This window comes from Melopsittacus undulatus, chromosome 5 (genome assembly GCF_012275295.1).
Source record: "Melopsittacus undulatus isolate bMelUnd1 chromosome 5, bMelUnd1.mat.Z, whole genome shotgun sequence".
Taxonomy (NCBI): domain Eukaryota; kingdom Metazoa; phylum Chordata; class Aves; order Psittaciformes; family Psittaculidae; genus Melopsittacus; species Melopsittacus undulatus.
Window position 1 is genome coordinate 36,966,926 of NC_047531.1, and position 14,553 is coordinate 36,981,478.

Sequence of the window (14,553 nt, forward strand, 5' to 3'; positions counted from 1 at the left end):
TTTAACACATTTGATTTTGGAGGGCTGAGGTTTGGTAAAATTATATGCAACAAAATCCAAATACCCATAAATTAAGGTGTTTGGCACCATCAGCAACACATCTGTAACTGGTTGTGCCTATAATAAAATTCTATATAGCAGTGAAGTAGTTGAAAGGTATTTAACTTTTCAGACCTCCTAGCAGTTGGGTATTTGAAAAAGTTCATGTTCCTCATGTGCAATATTGCCTTTAATGCATTTTCTTCCTCATTAATGGCAAAAGGAATAAAATTAGATTTTTCTCTATTCTAATCCTTTCCAGTATTGAAAAACACAAGCATGTAGCAAAAGTGTCAAGAAAATGTATAAATAAATCATCAGCAATCTCATTTAGCTAAGAACTCAGTGGGCTTCTTTCATTTTCTAGAAGAGACAAATTTCTTCAGATTTATCTGTGCATGAAACATGTTTACACGAATGACATACACGGAATCATTCCAATAAAGTTATTTTGGTAGAAGGGAAGGAGGACAAAAAAGAAATCTTCTTTCAGTATTACATATCTGAAAGAAAATTCAGGAATTTCCAATGCTGATGGGAAGGAAAAGACATGTGACTCTTCAGATGCTTCACAGACCATTGGATAAACCTCCAGCAGGTTAAACAAATACACAGGGAAGACTGTAAATGATACTGCAACTGCAGCCTCTCATCAAACATGAACATCAGCAAATGACTCTGCAGATATAATAAACACCTCCAGTGCAGAAAAGCTTACTATCCTGTGATATACATTTCACAGGTCAAAACACTTGCTTCTGCTAGGAAATCACCCAAGATGGTTAACACAATAACTGTGATGGCAGAGGTTATTGCTAATGGATTTCTAAATGCTAAAAATCTCTTCAGTGGCAAATCTGAGCATTCTGTGCTGATTTTAAAATGTACACAATAAAAGTAAGCGTCTATGAGACAAACACAAATTGAGAAGACAAGGAAGTGCTTTTGCAGATGCAAACTTTAGCTTCCTAACCCAGCTTTTAGTGACATGCATAGTACTTTCAGGTTTTACTTCTGCAATCATAGAATAGTATGGGCCATTCCATAAAATGGAAAGGACCTTATGATCATCTAGTTCCAACATCCTTTCCATGGGCAGGGACACCTCACACTAGACCTGTCCAACCTGGCCTTGAACACTGCCAGGGATGGCACATTTACCACTTCTCTCCCCAGCCTGTAGCTGTGCCTGGGATTACCCCAACCCAAATGCAGGACCTTGCACTTCTCATTGCTGAACTTCATGAGCAATGAATTATTTTCTCCACAATAAGAACTATGAAAAAGGCAGGGGATGATTTTGTGACAGGTTTCCTCAGGCAATTCATACTCTTAACCTGCAAAACCAGTTAGCTAGTGAAGACTATTTAATATTTTAGTAGGGGATGAAGTACTAGGTAAAACAGCACAGCAGTGCATCTGTGAAATCTGAGTGCTTATGAAATCTGAGAGAAGCTGAAGTCAAGGGCAAGGCTGGACGAGGTGACTGAGGTCTGCCCAGGTTAGGCAACGCTTCCTGAGAAGGCAGCTGCTCTACAGCACACAATGCAAAGCCGGCTGCCAAAGTCAGCAGTCCTCCATCAAAAATTAATGGCATTGTTTACAACTTCTGCAGTTTTACTTGACACAGGAGTCTCAGGAAATTGGACCAAGTTAACTGCAAGCATGAGAAGAGCTATTTTGAACACCAGCTGTCTTGGCAATGCTGTATCAATCACAGGGGAAAACAAACCTGGCTCTGGAGGTGTTTGCACATAGGTAAACATCTACCCACTGGGGATGGATCATCTGTCATATTTGTCAGTCACTGTGAGCCTGGCTCAGATGTTAACAGCTGAGCTACAGCAAGAATATCCTTCTTCCCCCCTAAGCAGCGTCATTTAATGAAACTTGTATCCTTGGACCACATTAAAAATCTTTAATTTTATTTTATTTTTCGATCTATGTAGTTGTTTTCTCAATTCCTCCTCTCTCTCTGTATTACTTTCTATATATCTCCCTTATTTCTGAGATTATCTTGTAAAGGAAAAATAACATGCTCTATCTAGGCTAGTATTAGATGATGCTGTCCAGATTGTTTCCTCATTTACATTGTGGCACAGCACACAGCTGTTAAATTCAGCTAATACAATTTTATATCAGCAACTGAAGCACAGTATAACTGGATCACATCTTCTGTCCCTAACTGTAACCTATAATGGATCCTTGTATATATATATATATATATAATCATGGAATCACAGAATAGTTACAGATGGAAAGGACCTCAAGATCATCCAGTTCCAATCCCCCTGCCATGGGCAGGGACACCTCACACTAAACCATATCACCCAAGGCTTCATCCAACCTGGCCCTGAACACTGCCAGGGATGGAGCATTCACAGCTTCCCTGGGCAACCCATTCCAGTGTCTCACCACCCTCACAGTGAAGAATTTCTTCCTTAGATCCAATCTAAACTTCCCCTGTTTAATGAATAGTCCATCCCCAGCACCCCTATAGGCCCCCTTCAGATACTGGAAGGCTGCTATGAGGTCTCCACACAGCCTTCTCTTCTCCAGGCTGAACAGCCCCAACTTTCTCAGCCTGTCTTCATACAGGAGGTGCTCCAGCCCCCTGATCATCCTCGTGGCCTCCTCTGGACTTGTTCCAACAGTTCCATGTCCTTTTTATGTTGAGGACACCAGAACTGCACACAATACTCCAAGTGAGGTCTCATGAGAGCAGAGTAGAGGGGCAGGATCACTTAACCTGCTGGTCACGCTCCTCTTGATGCAGCCCAGGATACAGTTGCTTTCTGGGCTGTGAGTGCATACTGAAGGTGGCTCATGTTCATTTTCTCATAATATATTTTAACTTTCAATTATTTTCTTATTTCTTCACAACATTTACTTGTTTCCTCTAGGAATATATTTTTTTCAGGATTAAACAGATATTTCTGTGTGTTCTGAAACTGCCAGAATCATAATTAAGTAAATTAAATAGAGTGGTCTTCAGAAGGTAGACAAACCCCTCAAGAAAGCCGCATTTTGTGCAGCATGAGACAGCATATCAACATTTGCTGTGGGTCAGGAAGGGAAAAAATGGCATGCTTTTGTGTTTTTAAAGAGTTAAATAGCACCTGCATGTGTTTAGAGCCAAGGATCAGAAGAAAACTCCCTTACTGCTTTCTAGTGATATACACAGTGTGTATTTAAACATTTCAGAGCCTGAAAACTCCCAGGACTTTAATTATTGTTTTATTACAATAATTTAGTATTTCATGACTTCTCCTAGGAATATTTTGTGTCCTAAGCAATTACTGAGGACACTACATCATACAGTAATTATTTTTTTAGTATCAGCTCTGTAAATACTATCTTTGCAAGGCATTTTAAAGTTCCTCCCTTCCAGCTCAGTAGTTCAAAATTCAGCCTACCCAAAAATCATTTAACATTCCTTTTTTTGCATTAAGATTCTGTTACCAAACTCCCCCAAAATGAGCCTACAAGACTGCTAATAACAGCAATACCAGAGCATGAGCCATGGCAGAGGATGTGCTCAGGGCTGTACTTTCACTCGTGTTTTTCCTCCAGTTTGATGGCTAGCCCTGTTTTTGAGATCAAACACTGAGCTGAAATAGGAAACCTGTTTTATGGCATGCTTCAAAGAATCGGGTAGTGTGGGAAGAAAGTGCAGTATTCATGCAGGTACAAAGGAACTAAAAAATATGGTCACTTTAATTTCAGACTTCAAAGTCTTGACAATATTCCTTCAGAGTAGAATGACCTATTTTAACAACTGACCTGTTAGCACATCCCTGCAACAGCATCCAAAACTTGCAAATGACAAATAACGGGAAGAAAATAAAGGGTTAGAGAGAAAAACAGGCTCCCCATGGTGGAGAAAATGTCAAAGGAATGATTTATAACGTCTAGGTTTGGTCTTCCCTACTCTTCTCTGTGAGGGTTTGCATGCACTCTCACCATAAATACAATTTGCCAGTTCAGCAGATCAGGTATCACCATGGAGAAGGTGACTGGAATGAGACATGGGAAGGCATAACAGCTCCTGTGGGTCCCTGAGGCTGGCACAGCTGGAGAGCAAGGTTTATGTGGGAGCACAACAGTGGATCAAAGACAACATGATGTGGGACAAGATTTCAAGGACCTTCGGCTAGGTGTGTTGAGCAGGAGAGGAGGCAGACAGCTGTGTTATTCTTCTGTCCCAGAGAAAAGAAAATTCACTCTTTTTGAGGAGATATTCCCCTTATGTCTCCTTTTTATTTGGCACTGGCTCTTTGAACAAGAATTTACTTAGGACACAGCTACATGACTGCAGTCCTAGCTTACTAAATCTCTGAATTCACAGACAATTCAAACAGCTGTCCCAGACTACAGCTTGCACTGCAGTTGTTCTGAGCCCTTGATCACTTCAGGCAATAAAGCTTCACATCTCTAGAAGTCTCCCATAGGCCAGGTGTCTGAGACATTAGGTGCAAGAAGTAAGAAGTATGCAGTTTCCAATTTAATGTCAAACAGACTGGGTACAAATTAGCTTTTCCCTAAAAACACAGACTTTTATCCCAACCAAAACTATTTGCAGAATTTAACTGAAACTTGCTAATGATTTCAGCCAACAAAAATAAAACACTGGGAACCTGAAACATTCCAGTTCTTTAAAAATTATGGGGGTTTTGACTTAATTTTATTTAAAAAAAATAATAGTAACCTTCAAGACTCAATAAAAAATTTGTACAGAATTGGGCTAAACCAAAATTAAACTTCTGCTGCAGATTCCATGAAATAATTTAATCAGCCTCAAATTTATGGTGTCTGTCTGTTTGTTTGATGAAAGAACTAGTTTTACATTTGGCTCAGGTAATTTCTTCCTCCTCTATTCCTCCAGTTTTCAGTGAGTGCACTGAAAACAGACAAACAAATAAATGAATAATCTGCACAGCATTAGTGTGACAGATTTCTCTGTGTTGCTAAAACAGATAAGGGCATTGGATTTTAGTCTAGAAAGCACGGGAACAGCTATTCAACCTGTCCATATTCAGGACAACACTGAGAACAAGCTTATCTTTAAGCATACCTTAAAGTCTCCTTGACTTCAAAGTGCTTCTTTAACAGTGTCATCAGCTCCTGACATTGTTATCAGTACTGGTGGAATATTTGATGCCCTTTTTAGAGCTCCTGCAGGAATAAGCAATCACAAGATCAACACCTTTGACTCAAGTGCTACTGACTTAATGTTTCCCCTTGGCCAGGCAAGCCAGGAGGAAACCTCAGCCCAGGAACTCAGTGGGAACTACAGCCATCTAAACCTAGGGATAAGAGGTTAGCTAACAAGTGAGTATCAAATACTTCATTTTTAAATGGCAGACATTTTTACCTGCATCTGACTCCGAGGGAAGGGTCTTACCTATGAATTCTGAAACATGTTGATTTCATTTATGTGCCTAAGTGATAGCTTTTAGTGATAGCATTTCATTTATGTCCGACAGTGATAGCTTCCTGAATGAGGCACAGTACACACCCCCTTGGCTTCTGTAACATACTATATGGGCAGAATAGCAATAAGGTTTCATCACATACTGGTCAACAGTACAAATTTAAAGGTTCAGAGGAAAATATCTGTTTGTTTCTTACTGCAGACTGCTTGTCTGCTGACGTTACCTCAAGCCTCACTTTTATATTAAGAAATTCTGACTGTAAAGCTAAATAATGCTTCAAACCATCACGTATTTATAGCTACAACTAAACACCTACACATCTGCAAAATTAAGTCCAAATTTCAAACTGCAATTATATTAATGCATATAATTTGAATTAACTATAATTTCAGCAATTCTGTAAATCCCTTTGAAAGGATCTGTTGCTTGTTGATTTTGTGCCATGTGAAGACATGATAAATATGATATGTAGTCTCATCACATGAATAATGCATTCTGCATCTTAAACAAGCAAGTTCGGCTCCACAGAGATGCTTAATCCATTCCCTGCTTCTGGGGATGAAAGGAATTAAACTCAGTGCACTGATCTCACAGTATGTGCTCATTTGACTTTAATTACAAAATGATTATTTCAACATTTTTTCCTGTAAAATAAACCAAGCCTGAGTTCCATGTAACCTCTATAGAATTATATGACTTCTCTGTGCATTCAGTCTTTGCTCATCAATACTGTACTTTCAATACCGTTGCACATGGAAGGACAGAAAAGCCTCTTGGGGTTTACAGTTGGTATAGTAGTTTCAGATCTCATAGCAACAAAAGCTCCCCCTTTTGATACCGAGCCAAACGAAGGAGCGCTAGAATCCATTACAGTGATTTGAAATGTCATGAGAAGGAATTTTTACCGGCACAGGTAAAATATGGACCTACACGACCCCACACTATGCAGGCAAATTTACATCACACATCCTGGATATACATTTTCACTAATATTTTTTCCACAGACTGTTCAAACTGTGCAAAGCTCAGTATAAGATCATTTACCTTGCTAAAAACCAGAATTTTCCTCTTGGCTGATTCAATGGCCAGAGCATTCCTTGGGAACAGGACATCTGCTGTCCGTGTCTTGGGAATGACAGAGCATCAAGTGAATTAGACAGCTATACTGTCAAAGGCACTGTCATGCTTCAAGCTTGAAAAAACAGCACTTCAGGAATGTGATGTTTTATCAGGCATACCATCTGGGGGGAATCTAAATGAATGCTTTCCATACAGTATATGCTCTTCATGTAAGGATTACTGACAGTAACTCCAGCTGACATGTCTCCAATCAGGTTTAGAAGAATTTACCAGGTTCACTGCATCATGCCTTCCAATTCAAAACCTATTTGGAGCTGACCTACATACTGGCAGAAGCATGATCCTGCAAAGCAAAGAGGCTGTACTTCTTCTGGTCTCAAACTAGTTAATGTGTTAATAGTACTAGTTAATACTACTGGTACATCTCCTACCGCCAAGTCACGCTGCCCGGCTGGGATGCCTCTGCATCTGTGTCAAAACTAATCCATAATGTCGATAAACTGCCCACAGACAAGAAAGCACAGATGCTATTTGTAAGGTGCACCTTACATGAGAGATGTGAGGTCAAATTTTCTCAGTGTCCAAGTGATACAAACATTTATGGATTATTTTCAGAAACTTCAGTCAACTCCTAAATGTTTAAGTTACTTCTCAAAATAATACTTAGTTTTACAAAGCTAACCCCACAACATCTGCTGTGCTAGAATGTGAATTTGGCTCCTAAGGCCTAGAGATGCAACAGTGCATTAAGATAAATGTCTTCACTATACTAAAAGCTGAAGAACATACATAAGCTTAGATCAATCTTTTTAGAACACCTGAAATTAAACAGAGTACATCTCCCCAACCGCTTGTCACTATTATCTCTCTGAGTAAACTATGACCTATACAGAACACACAGGAAAGATTTATCTGCAGCACTCACAAAAACTCCAAAATACATAGCAAATTTGTAAAATATTCAAAATAAATGGTGATTGGTCATGACAGCTATTCAACAGGTGAAATTCCTAATCTGATCAAATGCTCTAAAGAAAAATTGTACCCATTCAGTTTTCATCACAGTCTCTCCTTAAAGAACACAAGTGAAAATCATCAGTTCTCAAAATACCTCCTGAAGCCATGAACTTCAGTCTGTATTTGGACCTCAACATAGAATCATAGAATAGTTTGGGTTGGAAAGGACCTTAAGATCATCCAGTTCCAACCCCCTGCCATGGGCAGGGACACCTCACACTAAACCATATCACCCAAGGCTTCATCCAACCTGGCCTTGAACACTGACAGGGATGGAACATTCACAACTTCCCTGGACAACCCATTCCAGTGCCTCACCACCCTCACAGTAAAGAATTTCTTCCTTTTATCCAATCTAAACCTCCTCTGTTTAAGTTTTAACCTGTTACCCCTTGTCCTATCACTACAGTCCCTAACAAATAGTCCCTCCCCAGCATCTCTGTAGGCCCCCTTCAGATACTGGAAGGCTGCTATGAGGTCTCCACGCATAAATCACAACTGCTAAATTCACACTGAAATATTCAGAAGACTACCAAAAAAAAAGTAGATACTCTGTACGTTTAATTTAGTGACCTATGAGCCAAAGCATTACTGAAAAGGTACCTGTACAGAGGTCTTAATTCACTCTGAAGAACAATGAATCTTGATTTGTATTGACTTGGAGAAAAAATAGCTGGTTGGTCTTTGTATAATCAAAGATTTTCTCATGACAATAACTGCACACTAGACACTGGAGTCATGTCATTTCACAGTGGTTATGATCTACATGATTCTACCATAACAATAACAATCTTTAAATCACTAGACTGTTTTCAACAGTCAAAAATGTTTATTATGTGTGACAATAAAACATCCAGCTTGCTCTCGCTCACACATCCAAATAAGCACACAAAGCATGCACAAAACATGTAATTTGGCCCTTCAGAAACACTAGAACTATTGGGATGAGATGTAAACATAGCAGCAGTAAAGGTCTGAACTCCATCCCCTGCATTTATAGCCTCCCTTCAGGTTCTGTAACTTCGTTCAACAGTAAGGCCATGGAGTGCAAAGAATATTAACATTAGTCATTAGAAGGTGGGTGACACAACCTTACAGTTTCTGACTTCCATTGCAAGATATCTTCCCTCTGAGTCAAAGGTTACTGTGCTTGCTGTGAGACAGGCAACATCAGTTATTCTGCCTTTGTGCAACCCTTGTCAGTTGTTCATTCGTTTTCACTTAAAGATCTCTAAAATCCTACTGAAGGTGAAAATCCCTTTAGACTGCTGCATAATATATATAAAACTTGATATCCATAAGACTATTTTGCAGACTTGTTTGAAGTAATTAAAAGAGAAATACATGGAGCTGACAGAGAAAGTCCAGAAGAGGCCACGAGGATGATCAGGGGCTGGAGCACCTCCCATACAAAGACAGGCTTGAGAAAGTTGGGGCTGTTCAGCCTGGAGAAGAGAAGGCTGCGTGGAGACCTCATAGCAGCCTTCCAGTATCTGAAGGGGGCCTACAGGGATGCTGGTAGGACTCTTCATTAGGGACTGTAGTGACAGGACAAGGAGTGATGGGTTTAAACTGAAACAGGGCAAGTTCAAGTTAGATATAAGGAAGAAGTTCTTTACTGTGAGGATGGTGAGGCACTGGAACAGGTGGCCCAAAGAAGTGGTAAATGTTCCATCTCTTACAATGTTCAAGGCCAGGCTGGACAGAGCCTTGGGTGATATGGTTTAGTGTGAGGTGTCCCTGCCCATGGCAGGGGTTTGGAACTGGATGATCTTAAGGTCCTTTCCAACCCTAACTATTCTATGATTCTGTGACTCTATGAAATAGGTTCAAAGACCACATATTTTAACCACTGATCTAGTGATCCAGCTTTGAGCAAGACAGTGACAGAAAAGACAAGGATGGGTATACACGTAGCAAAAAATTATGTGATGACAAGAATTTTGACAGTGTTGCTCACTAGATTTCTGAGCCTGTCCAATCAGCCCTGGAAAATATAAGCTCCAATCTCCCTATACTGTTGAAACCAGATATCAAAGAACAGATTTCATGGGGCCTGTAAATATGTGAATGTCTGAAGAAGTTACAATCAAGGTCTGAAACCAGCTGCAAAAGACAGACACTGGGATGTTCTTCCTGACAAAAGCATGAGGCAACCTAACTGCGGGAGCTCCATACATGGAACCTTCCTTATAAAGTTGCTTCGTAGTAACTGTAAGTCATTTGCTTTTTATAACTAGCTGAATTTTGCTTAGCATTACCTTCCTGTCCATAAACAAGTTAGGGGTTATAAAAAGTAAGGCAAATCTTACCTGGAATACTCTGTCTCCTCACAGACAGTGCTCCATCAGGTGCCTTTGCCTGGTTTGCAGACTTTGTGTAAGGACTCTCATCTAAACAGAAACAAGCAACACTCCTGGTTACTATTAAATATAATGTGAAAATCCCAGAATTTTTACCCAAATACTGTGTGAACTAGCAACGCAGAGCACAAGAGCTGCTGTGAGCTAGATGAGGATGGGTGTTTCTGAATGTTGATTCAATGTTCAATGTCATGTTCAGACTCAATGACAAAGGCTCTGAATAGCAGAGCTGAAAACGATGGGGTAAAACTAAAATCAGAGATAATACTTAGATGATGACAGGCTTGACATACAAAGACCTTTTTGGCTTTAACATAATCATAGACATTTCCTTTTTCTCATGTTAAGAAGCTTTATCAAAGGCTCCAGTGAGAGAGGTACCATCCCTGTTCAGGAGTGAAAGGTTTCTGGAAACTTTTGAATATTCCAGCTGTAAAGAACGCCTTTTCCTCTGGGATCTGTCAGTGGGTGGTTCCTTTTCTGTAGTAACAATTGACAGGGGAAAACATCAGAAAGCTGTTGCCAAATAGGCCAGCCATTTTTACACTTGAAGAATGGCACTGTAACAGCCTGTGTCTAAATAGAAGGCTACATGGAGCACCTACTGATCAACCTCAGCGAGTAAGAGACCACTAATGCTGAGATGAGCGGATGAGTCGTTAATTAAAGGCAGCATTAGGCAGAAAGTGAGTCACTTCTACATCCTCCTTAAGAGCAGAATGACAGCAGGGGAACAAATCAACTGTATTATAGTTTTAAAAAGAACAAGCTATAAGCTCAAGAAAGAAACGTGAATAAAAGAGAAGAAATATTATGCATCTTATTATTTCAATCAAAAGAAAGGAATCAGAAGAAATTAGGCTTCTGTCTTGCTCTTCCTTTAATTGCATGCTCTAACACTTTAAAGAATTATCTAATCCTATTTGCTTATTTTCCTCTAGTAAGTTCCAAGGACTGATGCATTTACAGCATGTGTGTGAATACATGCTTAAATACAGATCAATGAGTAAAGGAATCAAAGCCCATGCTATCTGGTGGCATCCTTAGATCGAGTAGAACCATATAATCATTTTCTGGAGAATCAGTTTTCAGCTGACACTCTTGACTCTGTAAGCCTTGCAAAGTCTCAAACTCTTTAGAAACTTGCATCATGGACAGCAGTCCATTTCTGTACAAGTGAGGCAGGAATTTGGTCAGCATAATGTGATTTAAAACCAGGTGTCAGAAAGAAGTGACTAGAAAAGTTGGTTGGTTTTCAAAGCCAGAACCTCTGCAATGAGCTCTGCTACTGTTAGGCTGTGACAAAAAACTTTTATATTTTTTTTAAAAGAAAATAATGAAAAAGGCAAAATATTGTTTTATAGTCACCCTCTTGATAAAAATGCAGCAAGTAATGAAGAATATATATTGGTGTATATATGTTCTTCAGCTAATAGCATTGTTTTTCCTACAGAAAAATGAACTTCTATTGCTTTAGGACTACATTGGTACAAGGAGAAAGAGAACAGGCTTGACTATACTGTGTGCTAGTACATACTCCAAGAAAATAAAGCTGTCAGCTACAGGAAATACACCAGCATGAAAAAATATTAACACAGCTCCAGCTACACAATTCATGAAAAAGGTAGATGTGTAAAGCTTTATTCTTCCATTTGAGGAAAGTGGAAAAGATGATACGGTTGCATATGCAGAATACACATCCCCTCATTAAAGAAAGAAAATTAAAGTAAGAGTGAACTAGAGCTTCTGGAGAAGTAAGATTACGTTTTTAATTCACAGAAGAGATACCAGTGAGCTTAAACTCAAGACAAAGCTTTTCCGAACAACCTTGCTAAATCATATCAATACCAAAAAAATAGGGCTCATCCATAACATGTGGATTACATGTCCCGTCCATTTTCACTTATTTGCAGGTGCTGAACATGATGGCAGATAGTATGAGACATGCATTTTTCTTTTAAGAGGAGGCAAGAAACATAATATGATTCCTCAGGAACCAGTAGATGGTGATGACTTTGGGCTCTATCTGAATGTATGCCCTACCCATGAAAAAAATCTGTCCATTTACAGAACAAAACAGTTCTCTCCTAGTCAGACTTATTACATACAAATGTTTTTCATTGGATTCAAAAGAGGATAAAAAGGAAAGTAAGAATTTTCACAGCTAGACTTTTTTCATTGAATCTTTGTCATTGAGCACATGAGTACATCAGCTACAATCTCATGCTGGAATAGGATTTTCCCAATACTGCACTCCACTGGGAGTGCCTGCAGTTATCCAGAGTCCAGAATAAAGGACAAGTCTGCAAATTTTTCTGGTTAATGGGGAGAGGAGACTGTATATGTTAGTAAGCTAATAGTTTAACTTAAGCATATTAACACTGAAAACTTATCAGATATTTATACAGTATATTTATATACTGTAGGCACGCAGTTGTGCTACATTTCTTAATCTCTCTACAGACAGCAAAAGAAGAGGCTCAAAAAGTTGTTTTATAAACTTTTGAACTTTTGTTAATGCAAAATATGCCCAATTATTATTGGGAAAGAACAATAAGGCATCGTACCATCGGTAGACTGGAAAGCTGTTCCTGGGACAGGAAGCAATTCTATTACAGTGCCCATTTAACAGTAAAATCACATTGCACCATAACTAGAAATCAGTGTAAAGGATTCCCAGAAGCAAAGGAAAACAAATACAACCAACTGGAGAAAGAATGCTAACAGCCTTATTGAGATGCTTATTTGAGACACAAAAGTAATATAAAGAACAGACAGATGCAGAAATAAATGCCACCCTAAACAGCAAAATGACTAAAGAGAAGTGGAAGCCCTGATAGCCCTGAAATATCAGACACCATTCATGATGTCATAAAAGGGAAAAAATCCGTTTGTATGTATTAGCAAAATTGTATCTGTGGCCACAAGAATTTACTATCAAATTATAATTTACTGTTGCCTCCATCCACTCTATAGTTGTCAGGGAAGATCTTTACGCAAAAACATCTCATAACAGCAGTGGCTAGAGGGATTTGCCTGAGTGTTTTGTAATACCAGCTTCCCCCTCTACAGCACAGAGAGACTTCTGGGAGATGAAATCAAACCCAAAAAACCAACATGCTGAAAAAACAATGAAGGAAAAGGGTATAAAGCATTTCCCCTGCAATGGGGGACAATAACTCAAAATTAGATAAAGTTGCGACATATTTAAGAAGCCATATGTACAAAGAAACAGGTTAGACTCAGAAGCATAAATCTCACCTAGCTACACTTCTAACACTAATTTATCATCAGCAGGGAGTGAGCCACAGAATTCACAAGCCAAACTGCATCACCCATGAGCACAGAAACACCTTCCCCAGGACAGGCAGACACGCAGCTGCAAACCCTGCTGCTCGGTGCACCAGCTCCTTCCCGCTTCTGGAGGAATCACACTGCAGGTGGCCACGTTCCCTACAGCAGGACTAGCTTAGCTGTGCACATACACTCTTGGAGCTGCATTTATTACATCACTGGCTTTCCCCACAGTTTGCTCTGGCTGTGAGATTAGTCTACCTAGGATAAACAATTTCTGGCAAGTCAGCAGGTCATATAGAGGTGACTCCTCTGACAGCAGCTCTCTTCACTTGGTGACTACAGGAAACCAACCCTCTTATGCTGCTAACATGTGGAGGTCATTTCTACCCCCTAAATTCATACTTTGCATGTTTCTTCCAGTTATAAATGTGCAATGATGAAGACAATGCCCACTGTGTTAATTTACCTCCTTCCTGGCAGAACACAGCAATAATCTTGGAGGTGACGCTTTGCAGATTACTGATTCTTTAACAGCAAAGTAAAATTACCTTCCGATTTTGTCCTTTTGCTTGTCCTCATGAAACAGCCCAAATACCAGTAACAGTAGCTCACATATCATCTTTCCAAAGCTTTGCACACAAGTCTTCTAATTAAAGACTGCAAAGATAATGATCAAGTGGACAGGCAAGTAGTCTTACTGCTTACAGCTATAATGGTGGGCTTATTGCTTTTGCTATTGGCTGTGAGGCAGATAAACAGCTTTTTGCACCTTCCTGCCTATTTTTAACCTGGTGGTATCTCTATCCTGTAACTAGATGATTCATTCTTTGAGTTAGGGACCCATGCTGTGACCCATTTATATCATTCTGCATTGCTCTTACTACGCATGGGGGGCTCTGTCCAAGAACAAGGGCTTTATAATCTGAAGCTAACCAACAGTCCCGTAACTGTACAAAGACCATACACTGGATAATGTGCATAGCTACATAAAGTTCTTGGTACTGCACTAGCAAAATGACCATATGAAATCTTTAGATATTGGCTGTATTCAGTGTAATATCCTTTGAAGGTTACCAGCTGGGGACACATTAGAACGAATAAAAGGAAAGCTTAAAGATATTCCTTGAACAGTCAAGTCCAGGCATTCAATGTGTCGGGGGTTTATATTGCCACGGAACCATTTGCGTGTCTCTCGAGGTGGCTGTGAAAGCTGTTGACACAAGGATGTGGTTTACAAATGCGGTAAAGCTCAAAAGCACTCCCTCCTTCAGGTGTCCACAATGGTCTAGAGGATGTTTCCTTCACTGCTGCTGCTGCAAATT

The 14,553-nt window shown here is 39.6% G+C and overlaps 1 protein-coding gene across 1 annotated transcript in view; it reads right to left on the bottom strand.

The window, feature by feature from the left end:
- GRIP1 (glutamate receptor interacting protein 1) overlaps nucleotides 1-14,553 on the bottom strand; it is a 325,658-nt gene that overhangs the window by 103,480 nt on the left and 207,625 nt on the right. The window contains exon 2 of the mRNA XM_034062764.1: nucleotides 9,884-9,964. Coding sequence (XP_033918655.1) covers nucleotides 9,884-9,964 — 81 coding nt within the window. The remainder of the gene's footprint in view (nucleotides 1-9,883; nucleotides 9,965-14,553) is intronic.